This window comes from Zeus faber (assembly GCF_960531495.2).
Source record: "Zeus faber genome assembly, chromosome: 5".
Lineage (NCBI taxonomy): Eukaryota > Metazoa > Chordata > Actinopteri > Zeiformes > Zeidae > Zeus > Zeus faber.
Genome location: NC_137192.1, coordinates 12,312,094 through 12,325,266, shown reverse-complemented (window position 1 = coordinate 12,325,266; position 13,173 = coordinate 12,312,094). Strand labels below are relative to the sequence as shown.

The 13,173-nt window shown below is 42.5% G+C and overlaps 1 protein-coding gene across 2 annotated transcripts; it reads right to left on the bottom strand.

The window, feature by feature from the left end:
* Window positions 1–2,583: 2,583 nt before the first annotated feature.
* Window positions 2,584–11,938, bottom strand: idh3b (isocitrate dehydrogenase (NAD(+)) 3 non-catalytic subunit beta). 2 transcript variants are annotated; one of them, XM_080000505.1, is made up of 11 exons: window positions 11,850–11,938; window positions 10,548–10,721; window positions 8,785–8,905; window positions 8,479–8,539; window positions 8,239–8,371; window positions 8,003–8,136; window positions 7,744–7,846; window positions 7,444–7,590; window positions 6,022–6,116; window positions 5,773–5,833; window positions 2,584–3,072 (listed from the first exon to the last, which is right to left on the bottom strand). In XM_080000505.1, the coding sequence occupies exons 1-11, from the start codon at window positions 11,889–11,891 to the stop codon at window positions 2,995–2,997; spliced, it is 1,149 nt and encodes a 382-aa protein (XP_079856631.1). In that variant the 5' UTR covers window positions 11,892–11,938; the 3' UTR covers window positions 2,584–2,994. The 2 variants fall into 2 exon arrangements, with proteins under 2 accessions (XP_079856631.1, XP_079856630.1); XM_080000504.1 differs by lacking the exon at window positions 2,584–3,072 and adding an exon at window positions 3,125–4,845.
* Between the last annotated feature and the right edge of the window lie 1,235 nt (window positions 11,939–13,173).

Sequence of the window (13,173 nt, the reverse complement as noted above, 5' to 3'; positions counted from 1 at the left end):
GGCGCTTGCACGCGGATGACGCTTTTCTCTGTTCCAACATCCAAGTATTGCGACTGAGGTGATATTACTTTGTGCTCTTTCGGCTCATCTTCAGTTGGTATCTTGTGATAAAAGTCACACATTGTGCCTAATGACAACTAAATAGCTTATACATATATACATATATATATATATATATATATATATATATATATATATATATATATATATATATATATATATCAGTGTGAATGAAAACAATGTTATAACATGACAACTCCCACACTAACACCCACAGGAGGTCAAATAAAGTATGAGTGGTAGGTTTCAAATTAGGGCAGAGAATGACTAACTAGTGGTTATAAAGCTAAGAAAACTAAGAAAAATCGAATCTCATCTGGTGGACTTTGATGGGCAGGTTGATGGGACAGGTCTAGTCTGTAAAGCCCCCCCCCCCCCATGCCCCCCCGCCCCAGCTCCTCCACCCTCTCAAAACTGGCAACCACAACGCCGTGATCAATGCAGCGTACAATCCAGTACACCACCTCCCTGCCTTTGACTTGTTTAAATGTCGTCGCACTCCTTCGCCACATTTCCCCCCCTCCCTGCCTGCAAGCTACTTTCTGAATACAAGCTGCTGGGCAAGCATTGCACTGATTTTCTTCCCCGACAAAGTTTCCCGGCTCATATACATACTTTATGCCCCGCTAAGATAACACACCCTGGGGGGCTAGAAGTGCTTGTTTGGGTGACAAAAAAAAAAAAAAAAAAGAACAAAATTAGGAGGAGAGGAGGAGGAGGAGGAGGAGGAGGAGGGAGGGAGGACTCACCGCAACTCTTACGTGTCCGTCGGGAGGGAGAATCCTAAAAAGAAACCAAGGAAGGCGGATTGAAATGTTCTGTTTTTGTTCTCTCTCTTTTTTTTTTTTTTTCCACGCTTTCCAGCCCCGGCCCCCGTCTCTCCGTCTCCACACCCCAGGAACCAGGAGTGTGAGCGGGGTGGAGGGAGGGAGGGGGTGGGTGGGGGTACGATCCGGGACTACTCTGTTCAATCGAACCCGACTCCAGCCAAATAATCCCCCCCCTCGCTGGATGTCCGCTCTCGTCGGCCCGTGTCGCGGTTTCTTTGTCTTTTCGCGAAGCCCCCGCGCGGGAGGAGGGAGGGGAGCGGAGAGTGAAGTACACGGTTGGTCCCGCTGCGTCCGGGCGTCCGCCTGCCTTCAGTCCGCCATGTTGTAGGTCTGCTGCTGGAAGGGACGGGAGGAAGCGGGTCGCTCCCAGGCCACGCCCACTGCTCCCACTGGGAACGGCGCGCTGCGCCCCCTGCCGGCCGCCCGCGGATGTCGCCGTGCCGGGTGTGTTTACTGCAGCGCTCTGGTTGAGGCGCCCCAACGTGCTCTTATGGCGAGATGGAAGACTGTGATCACCCCCCCTCCACACACATAATATTATTAATAATAATACTAATACTAATAATAATAATAACTTCATCTGCCATAACTGAAATTATTGTAATTAGATCCATTTAGAAAATGTAAAACCTATATATATATATATATATATATATTTTTTTTTTTTTTACCTTAAAATGGACAAAAAAAAGTGTACATTTTTAGGCTAACAAGCAAAGCATTTTTTTTGAGTTGATCCAACAAGCCAATCGAATGATTTTGTCGACATATAATCAACTCTTTGTGTATACCTCGTATGCAAGGTTAGGGTTCAACCTTGATGACAAGAGGTGTAGAAAAACGCACCTTCATCGGTGAGGGTGAGTTTAAATATTTGGTCAATAAACACAAAAAAAAATGGTAAATAAACAATGTAAAAATAATCTTGCTGTAGACGGACAAAAAAAAGGGCACATTTTTAGGTGGGGGGAAAACAGAGAAACATATGTAGGCTAACAAGCAAAGCATTTTTTTTTAAGTTGATCCAACAAGTCAAAGCGAATGATTTTGTCGACATATAATAAACTCTTTGTGTATACCACGTATGCAAGATTAGGGTTCAACCTTGATGACAAGAGGTGTAGAAAAATGCACCTTCATTGGTGAGGGTGAGTTTAAATATTTGGTAAACAAACACAAAAAAAATTGTAAATAAAGAATATAAAAATAATCTTGCTGTAGACCCTATGTTTTTCCCTCCGAGGAGCCCCTAGTGGGTCGCGGACCCTTCCTGTTTTGGGAACCCCTGCTCTAGTTCAGCATGGATGGAAGAACTTATATTCATGGCTGAGATTGGGAAACAGGGTTAAACGCAAAAAAAACCCAGATGTTCCACTGTAAAGGTTTTGTTTGAACGCAACAAAAGTTTGAAAGGTTTATTTCATTGACCCCCACCCTCAAATTTTTATTCCCATTTTTGATCAAAAGGGTGACTAGTTTGCATGCCTGTGTGTGGTAAGGAATATTTTAAGTCATGTATAATGTACTCTGGTCATATTCTGGACATTGTGTGTCGGTTAGACGCTCAAGAATTGTGCTCTACATCTTGCAGAGAACCACCATCATCGTTATAATAATCAGGCCGTGGTAACACCCAAGTTTCCATGACACTTCTTCCATTTATACATAGAAAATATACTTTAACACATTCAAATATGACATATTGTTTATTATTGCTCAAATTGAATCAAGCCAAGTGATTAAAAGTTTAAAATGAATAAATAAAAATAAATATCCCATTTTACATACATGCTGGTTGTTGACTAAGCATTGAACTTTAAGGTCACAATGGACAGTATCCTCACGTAATGGAATGTTACTGGCAGGTATGAGCCACAATTACATCAGAGAAATAATGTGCTAACAGTTTTCAAATAGTGGGGTCTTTTCATGCAGTGTGCATATACATGTAGTTCATAGCTTTGCCTTTGACCGTTTTGTGTTACAAGTATGCAGTTTCGCTACTACATATATTTGTGAGGAACATGTAGCGGTCTCCATTTGATGAGTGAAAAACATAGCGTGTGAGCACGTTTGTATCCGACAGGTTGGAAGGTACGATACTTTAGACCGCCAGGTTTCCAATGACCGCACGGGTGAACTCGTCGCTGCTGGCGTAGCCTCCGAGGTCCCCAGTGCGCACCTGTTCCAAACACAGGACGCATGTGTTAAACACACTCACAGCTGCAGCAGCACTTGTCCTCGCATACTAAAAAGACAACACTGGATCACGGCTGTTAAGTTACATTTGATAGTTTACGTACCTAAATGTGTTGTATCTACACATGCTTACATGTCAAGAAAGTGTCACACGGAAACATGTCCCTTTCACCGCTTATAATTAGAATAACTTGGCTGCAATTTGGATGATTTTGATAAATGTTGCCAAATCTACAGAACACCCCAAAGCAGATTTCTTTCTTCAGTGAAAACCATGTGAATAAATATAAACATGGAGACAATCCTCCATATTGGTAAATTCTCATGTTTTAGTGTTTGATCATAAATATATTTCAAGGTTGAAGGTTCAACACCCCTATGGCATTCTCAACATTGAGAAATGATGTCAATGTCATGTCACAACAGTGGAACTATTTGGAAAGCAGCAAGTTTAGACCAGCAGTGAATGTTTAACAACACGTTCTGAACATTCACTTCCTAGTTTAAACCAGTAGTGAATGTTCAGAAAAAACTTTGTAGAATGTCAAGTAAAAGAAAAAAAAGTCATGTGTTGAGCAAGAATATAATTCTCATTATTTTCTGGGGGGTAAAAGTTGACCCTATAAAGAGGTACTTAAAATTATAACGTCGTTGATAAGATTAGTAGGAAAAAAAGGGAGATGTACATTTTGAAACTGGCCAATACAACAATGGTTTTACTTCAGCAATTCATCAATGAGTAAATGTATCTTGAGTAATGAGTGATCTTTATATGTTCATCCATTAAATGTGTCTATAATAAGAAAGGAGCCATTTAAGCATTTTGTTTTCCCCAGTTAGTCCCCAAATTGCCATTGGCTTTCTGTGAGCTACTTTTTTGTCTATTTACAATAGAATATATAGGCCAACAAAGTGTACAAGTTAGATACTCAGCCATTGAAAAATAACCATTATGAATATAGAAAGAAAAGGGGTTTCCACTTCACAGCAAAGTATTACACAACTGCAGATATACAGGCTTTAATGGTAGGAGATTGAAAATTTTGAAAAAAATGTTTGTTTCATAAAATGTTTACATCCCAGATATTATAATGCCAATCAATATCCATGGTCAAATGTGTTTTTGTATAAATCAAGCTTATGTGGAAAAGACATTCTTAGCTGAGATTCCCAGATAGTTAATAAATGGAAGAACATAGTATTTGACCCATGATGGAAAAACATGCATCGACCAAAAGCCAAGATTGTAATGAGATAGCGACCGAAAAGATATAAATAATTGCAAACAACGTTGTAACATGTACACAAAAAGCTAGACAGCGAAAATAAAATACAGGTAGCCCAGCTTTCTAAAATGTAAAACAGATCAGATAAATAAACATGTTGAAAACATGTACATGTAAAGTACAACATTCTTCATAAAGAGCGACGAGAGGACGAAGAGGTTGAAATAAGATCCGGTGTTCCAACTACTGGAGTTTTTTTTAATTAACACATTGAAAACTATAACCATAAGGATGCAACAGGTGGCATTACAAGAAAAAAAGCAGCATTTTATGACAGGTTAGGGTGCTATTTAAGGTCCAATGCAATGTGTGAAGGCCGCTGTGATGGACACCGTGTCCCAGTGTATGTGTGTGTGTTTTGTGTCGGGGACAGAGGCGTCTTAGCCAACAGGTTGGAAACGCAGGTTATCGACTATGGCGCTCACAAAGTCCCCCGTGGTGGCGTAACCGCCGAGGTCTCGCGTCTTCACCTGGGACAGCAGTGTTTCCACATGCACATAAACACACAGGACGGGGTTAAAACGAGAGGGAGGGGGGATTAACAGAGGAGCAGGAAGGGCACTTAAAAAAAACCAAAAAACATTTACTGGAAAGCACACAGGGAATACATTCTGACATTCACACACTTGAGCAGCGGCCAATGTGTCCTACTTCCCATTCCAATTCACCCGGATGTTAGGATCGCAATTTAGATCGCAATTTAGATCGCATTGACGTCTCCCAACTGCATTCCCAGGGAACAGCGTTTAGTCGGTTACGTGTTAGCGCGGCTTTCGTTGCATGTTAGTATCAAAACAATTGTGTTCTAACACAAATGCGTATTCCTGCATTTCAAAGCAAAAACACAAGACAGCCATCTGTAGTAGGTTATCAAAGGCTGTCCAACATTAGGGTTAGTCTTAGATGTGTAAAGTCCTAATAGAAAAACGGATTTGTGTATTAAGTTACTGCTGATAAATCACCGATGTGAGCTGTGAAGAAAGATGCAAAAATAAAAAATATATTTGAGGTCACAAACTTTCATAGTCTGAGTCACAAAATGGATTAGTAGATGTTAATGCATGCTCCTCTTGTCTCAATTGCACATTGAATAGAAAAAAGCTCCATGCAGTTTTACAGTAACCTTGTTTTATTTACAGCAAAATAAAAGCCTAGTCTTACATGCAAGATACTCTAAAGTGACCTGTGGTGGCTCCAGATATGATCACTATTACATTTTGAAAGGGTTTGTGCTTAAAAGGGGAACAGGGCCTGGAGCATCATTTTTCATAGAAATCTTTTTTTTTTCCTCAAAAATTAACATGGGTCAAACACAACTAAAGAGTCTGGACTTACATACTATGCTCGATTATAGTTAAGGTGAGAGTCTGAATCCAGCGGCTAAGGCGCACACTCACCTTGCCCTGCTTGATGACTCTCTTCACAGCGTCTGACACCATGTGCGAGTGATATTCCAGGCTGGAAGACAGCATGGCAACAATTAAAACAAAGCCAACGCTGTCTGGAACGCGCATCTACAGTCAGCGAAGCGCACACTTACTCACTTGGTTGGAAAGTAATACGGTATGTTAAAAAAAAATAATAATAATAAATAAATTTTAAAAAGGTTGTGCTTTTGAATTGCTAGGACTAAAAACTTGACCCACTTGAGGTGTCTCAGCATGTTGGCCGCGCTGAGCAGCATGGCCGTGGGGTTTGCGATGTTCCTGCCGACAGCTTGGGCGAAGGGGTGACGTGCACCCTGACACACACAACAAGGAAAGAAGAAAACGGTTCAGGTACAACCCCTGCAAGAGCACCACAGAACAAGAAATCCACGACGTTGAACATTTTAAACCCAACTCACTTCTTGCAGGTTGAGCTGAGGACATTCTGAGTGGAATGCTGTAGTTTTACAGTGAGTGGGAAGACGCTTGAGATCAGGGAGTTTGCCAGATTTTTGTTATTATGACAATTGAACACTAGCACCCAGCGTAGGCTGACTCATTTGGGAACATCTTTTGGGTTAAATTTTAAAGAGTTGTTGTGAGTTGTTGTCAAATTTGGCCCTTAGTAATTTGTTTAAAACCTGCGGGATTTAATGTATCAATCAGATCTGTTTGCTGTAGGGCTGTCAAACAATGGTTTGATATTCAAATGCAATTCAAATTGTTGAAAAAAATAAAATAAAATAAAATAAATAAATAAAAAGAAATAACATTCGGGGGAAAAAATGCAGTCTTTCAGCAGAAATGTATTATTTTTAATAAAAATGTTGCGAGCATACCTCCACATCCTCTTTGAGCGGGCAAGTGAATGAACTCTGTCCGTGCGCCGCTCCATACGTTCTATTTTATTTATTTTTTTGCAAGCTGAGCAGGTACAGTGACAGCTTTATGTGCACTAAATTTAAAAAAAGCTTAAAAGGGGGGGGGGGGGACGCAGTGTCCTCGAAGAGGCTCCGTCCAGACTCTACTGGTGTTTCGGACTCTATCAGCCGCACACCACACTGCGGCCCGGGACAGAGCACAGGGTCTCTCCCTGGGAGGGAGCGCAGAGGTAAAAAAATAAATAAAAAAAATCACTTAATTAGCTGGGGGTTTGTTTTCCCCTTTTCCATTTTTTGGGGCCGCTTTCTAAAATCTCAAAACAAAGGATAAAGAGCAGAGGAGCAAAATAGAGGGACCAAATCGTGTAATTATCCCCGAGAAAGGAGCCGTCCCACCCCCGGTCTTGGTCTCTGCTCCCCGGACTGGGAGGAGGCGGGGGCGGTGGCTGGGGGGGCTATTGGACGTTTTAAATTTTGCACGATCTCCCTAGCCTAACGCGCAATAACACAGGCCCAGAGTTGGTCAAATTGTAAAATTTTAAAACTGGAATAGATATTCCAATATATTTAAACACATGTGTATTTTCAGAAGGAATATTCGACCCTGACTTTTGGCCAATGTTGACAGCCCTTGTTTCCTGTAGAATTTTGGGCTTTGAGCTACAGATTAATTTACCGCGGAATAGGAATTCTGAGAAAAATCAAGGTGTAAGAAAATACGGCTGATTATAGCTGTAATGTAAATCCAATAGAAACTCACCGTCTCAAACACAGCGTACTCAGCGCTATAGCTCTCTCCTGGCACCACTCCCGCCCCTCCAACCAGCCCCGCCGCCAGGTTGTCAATGATGTTGCCGTACAGGTTGGGCATCACCAGCACGTCAAACTGGTACGGGTTCTGCACCAGCTGCAACAGAGAGGGGAAAAAAAGGGTTAAAAAATGTTCAAAGAAAGAAAGCTAAAACCTGCTGCATATTTTTGTAGTGTATTGTCCCTTTAATAAACCATTTCCCTTTTATAAACAGTTAAAGAAGTAAAATAGTATTTCAAGAATCATTACCTGCATGCAGCAATTATCAATGATGATGTTCTCATATTTGATTTTAGGATAGAGCTGTGCCACCTCAGCACAGCTTTGCAGAAAGAGGCCATCACCTAGTTTCCTGAAATGACAGGAGATATGCGATACTTTAACTGCGGTACAAGCTCAACCTCGACTTGCAGTTATGCAAAAATACATCTACAATCATAGTTAGAAGTGTTGAACTCAAAATATCTGTCAAGACCGCGAGCAAATGGGACGCTGATGTTCCACTCACATGATATTGGCCTTGTGAACAGCGGTGACCTTATTTCTCCCCTTCTTGGTGGCGTAGTCAAAGGCAAACTTGGCAATGCGCCTTGACTTCTCTCTGGTGATAATCTTCAGACACTCGATCACACCAGTCACACTCTGAGGGACAAGGAGAGGGAATGCACATGAACCAAAACGGCCATTTTCGCTGACTCCAGTGCGGGTGAACCAGAACAGACGTTTGGGGTCCCGCTCGTCTACCTCGTGTTCCAGGGAGCTGTACTCCCCCTCGGTCTGCTCGCGGATGATGACCAGGTCCAGGTTGTTGTGGCGAGTGCTGTAGCCCGGCAGGCTGTTCACATGCACCACGTTGGCAAACAGGTCCAGTTTGCGCCTGGAGAAGGTAGAGTTAGCGGAAGAAAGGGAGAAAGCATTATTTCCGGAGGGGGGCGTGCCAGCATACATCCGCGCGCACACACAGAGCTATAGCTTCACTTCTACCTCAGTCTCATCTCGTATGAAGCAAGCTCTCCTTTGTATTCCATGGGGGTGTGAATCTTCCCTGGGGGAAAGGGATACAAAAATAAATATTATTTTATTTTGTCAGTTTTCAAGTACAAGGTACATTTTACAACCCCGCCCCTCCACTGGGTGGGTGTAACATGTTTACTGGTAATTGATTACTGTTTCTAGGTAAGGATCGGTTGGCAATACAAAAAAGTTAGCCAAACAAACAGGGGATTAGAGAGGTAACAATCTCCATGCAGTGACTCAACAAAAGCCTCTATGTGAAGCAGAAGAAAGTACCTTTCATGGCCACCTTGTTGATCTTCATAGAAGACAGCACTTGCTCAAGCTTCTCCTCGCTGGCCATGTTCTGTACCTCGCTCAGGTGAAACTCCTCAAATTCCACTGGAACATCACCCGCCTTGGGATGAAACGTAATAAAGGAACGGAGTGTGATAGGAGTTTAAAGAAAAGCCGACAAATAAACCATCACTATTTTGAAAGAGGCATAATGTATGCAGCACATTGTGCCTCTTTTAAAATAGCGATGTCCATGCTTATAACCAACTGAAAAACACAACACCCCAACTCCACACTGCCTCACACACGTTCTCGGCTGAAAACAGTCGAGGAAGTGGAAATCCCACGTTTATACTTGTTCTGTGACAAACTCTATGTGAGTAGGGAGTGGATTGAAAAAATGGCATTGCATGAAATTGAAAATGTAATACTTTCAAAATAGCCACATTTTAAAATCATGTGCAGTACAGACAAGTCCCTCATTAACACCAGATGTGTGGGCAGAAACACAGAAAGCAGTATTGCAGATAACTTTTGATGGGAAGCATGAGTGCCCCCCATGCGGCAAACATCTCCACTCTCACCATTCCAGGAACATGCTAAATGCACGGTTATTAAATTAGGGTGTAATGAAAGACCATAAGAATTTACTTCATAAAGTCGTAAAAAAGTCAAAAAGGCACCATCTAGGTTGCCCACTGTTTTCTGTCCCCTGCAAACACTTTCCTGTTGTTTGTAAACAGGAAAAAACGATCCATACAGAAAGTGCTTGATGATCATTTTTAGATGGTAACAGTGCAATAATGAAGTAATATGCCACAAAAGTCAACTAAAATGCCACAGTAATTTAAAGTAGGGCTGGACGATATGGCCAAAACCATATCATGATATCTTATCATGATATGTTTTTTTTTTTCTACTGTTTGATGTAGATAATTTTGATCTGCTCGGAAAAATACGAGCATTGGAGCCGACTGAGTGCAGTTTACAGTGTTTTTAAAATGGAGTGGAGAGGGAGAGAGGGAGAAGGGGCAGAGGCTCTCGCCCACTCCACTCAAGAGCTGTCAAGTAACCACTGGTGATCGGATCTCACTTCTGCGCTCTACAGTCCGGTGCAGAGACGTTAAAAGGGGCAGGTGCTCAAAAAAACAGGCACATGGCAAGGCCCATGTCTGACCCCCATCTCCAGTTCTAGGCATTTTGCCGCTCTGGGCAAACGGAGCGCCACGGCTGAGCGCAGATCTGGTCTGTGCTCTGCTGTGCGCACATCACAGGTGCGCCGAGGACGCGTTCCTCATAAATATATCATGCCCAGACAATCGGCTACCTCGATGCCCATTCATGCTAAAAGAAAAAAAACTTTCCTGATAAAAAAAAAAAAGGTTTGGCACCCCCCCACACACACACGTGCCGCTATATATGTAAATCTTGTGATTATAATATAGCAATATATAATATAATCTCGTAGACAAAGATTTACATTTATTTAATTTCATTAGCTTCTTGCGTGTATGGAAAAAGAAAAACGTAAACAAACGTAAATCTTATCTGTCAAAAACATTGCATATTGTAAATAATGTCCTAAATCAAGGCCCAGGTGAGCAAGAGGTGAGACACCAATGGAAATATATATCGATTTAAAATAAAACAGTAAGCAATCGCAAGCATGTTTTTTTGTGGACATTAACTGGGGCAATTGTCACCTTTGCCTGCCTCTGTAGGAAAACTTAAGCAAATCCAAATCACTCCTGGTTGAGGAATACCTTGAACACGTCCTTGACAGCCGTCATCAGCTCGGGTCCCACTCCGTCACCTGGCAACATTGTGACCTTGAAGGTGGCATCAGCCCGGGCGGGGGGGGCTTCTGGGGCACAGAGGGCAGCCGAAACACTCAGAGGTCGCAGGGCCAGCTGCTGCCACCGGTGTCCGCTCAGGCCCTGCGGACAGGAAAGGATGAGACGGTCAGAAAAGTCTGTATGTGCGTGGAAGTGACAAGACATGGGAAATCGCAAGGGCACCAGAGGCTCAGGAGCGTTGTCTGGTAATCCTGTGTTGTTAAGCCTCTGTGCCGTGAGAGCTCGCCAGGTGTGCCGGGATCATTTTTCTAACTTCCCTTATAAACAATAAGGGGAAATAGCTGTTGTGTTTCAATATCAAAATTGCAAAGCTAAACCGTGTAATTAGTTCTGGCCAGAAGTTTAGCTCTGCGTTCATCAAAACAAGTTTCACACTGAAAGTGAGTACTTTTGGTAAGCCATAAGAATAAGCAAAGTTATAGATTAGAAAATATTTCATTTTTGTCAGCCATCTCAGGAAAACGAGGCCCAGAAGAGTACAAAACACCCAACGACCACAACATTTTCAGATTATTCCCTTTTAGAAGGAGGCATATGTTGTATGATTACTATTTATAAATACCTTATTTAATTCCCGAACCCCTGTTTCCAATCGTGAATCTTTTTTTTTTTAACGTATGTATGATCTGGATTCAAAATTGTTTATGTCTTTTATTTTATTCGTGCTCTTAGTAAAGCATTTTGAAGTGCTCTATAAACAAAACGCATTCGACCTCATGTATCACTTTATCACGTTCAGCTTGGAAATTGACAACAACATAAGAGTCCTTATGAAAACCCCCTTGTCCCCTCAGAACAGTCGAGCTGTGGTTTGGCTTCAATGGATGCACCGAGAGCTCGCCCACATTATCTCGAACCTCCGGGTTGTTCTCCCTCAACTGAATCGGCCGCGGATCGCTCAGCGTGCTAGGCTAACTTGACTGGCAGCTACTCTGTTGCCGCTCTCTTGTTCGTCCTCCCGGTGGGCGGCCCTGTTCCGTGTTACCGTTGAGGTGGACGCCAGGGCCAGGAGGCGTCACCCTCCCGACCTGACATGTGGAGAACGCGGCGTCTCCCGAACCACGGCGAGGGGAGCCGCTCCGAGCCAACTCGCCCTCCGTCCCCGTCGTTCCAATGTGTGTCACCGCCTCGTTTCCATAAACGAGCACAAATGCAAACACCTGCGATAAAGACGTACTTCCAGCGTGAGCAACACTTTTAAGCCCTCACCTTGACCAATGTTACCACACTGCCTCTCAGAGCGGCCGCCATCTTCCTAGTGCCCGGGCGCGTTGTTCCTCTACGGATGGTTGACCGGCAGGCCGACGCTGCTGCCCCCGACAGGCGACGATAAGCACTGCGGGTACTTTCTCTCAGTCTGTGGTGTTGGGGGGGGCGTCAATTATAATATATATTTTTATTTGATTATATTCAATATATAAAAATCAAATATGCTGTGCCAGTGATGGCCTCCAACGAAGGGTGCACAATACACAGTGTACTCAAGTGTATTTTTATATTTATGTAAATGCCGCTCTGTATTATTTGTTAGTGTTCTCCTTTAATTGCTGTTTTAATTGTGTGATCTCCCGCTGATACACTTACTGGAATAAATTCAATACAGGTTAATGTTTATAGAAGATGTCCGAAAAGGGCGCTGCCATACGACAGCCCACTGCTCCAAGATACGTCAGTGACTGGCACGGTGAAATGCAGAGAAATGCGTTTCGTTGCCTCAGAGCTTGTACTCTGTGCAATGGCAATTAGTTATTTCTCATCTAATCTATGCACACTCACGTTAAGATAAGGCTTGAACATGTTTGACAATAATTATCAATCACTATCATCCCAAAAAACAACTTAGTAATGGATCCATCACACTTGGAGAAATGACAGTTGAGGCACTTGCAATAGTGTGGTTATGACAGCATCTAGTGCGATGAATTGGGACAGCGCGCCGCAGGCTTAGTTTACACTCCTTCTAACGTTACAATTAGCACAGTCAATACATTTACAGCTTAAAAACGAAGTCAATGTTCACTTCATAGCCTTTATGGAGAAGGTTGGATAGGGAATCACTTATAGACGTTTCCCTGCCGCATGGCATACAATAGTCTTATCTTAACTAATAGCATTTCAGATGGAATTGCCTGTATTGCAAGAGCACGTGTTTTAGTAAATACTTTAAACTTAAACAAATATTTTCCCCAAATTATTCTTTGCTGTCCTTTCAACACTCTTGACTCCCAAAAATGCAAACTCCAGCGTCATCGTTTTCAAAGCGGTGGTGTTCATTTTTAGCCACAAGGAGCAGAGTTGAGCAAATACGTGCGACGTACAGTCAGACAGTTTGAGATAAACATTTGGCATTATGAACAATGATCCATCTGAGTAAATGATCTCATCTAACTTTAAATACATTTAGATATTTTAAGTTGTTGAATATTTTCATTATAACGGCAGCTAAGTCAGATAAAGTCAACCGCAAAAACAGTGGACCCTGGTCATCATCCACCAGGCGCCTGAGCAGGAAATCACTCCTATCTCCATGTAT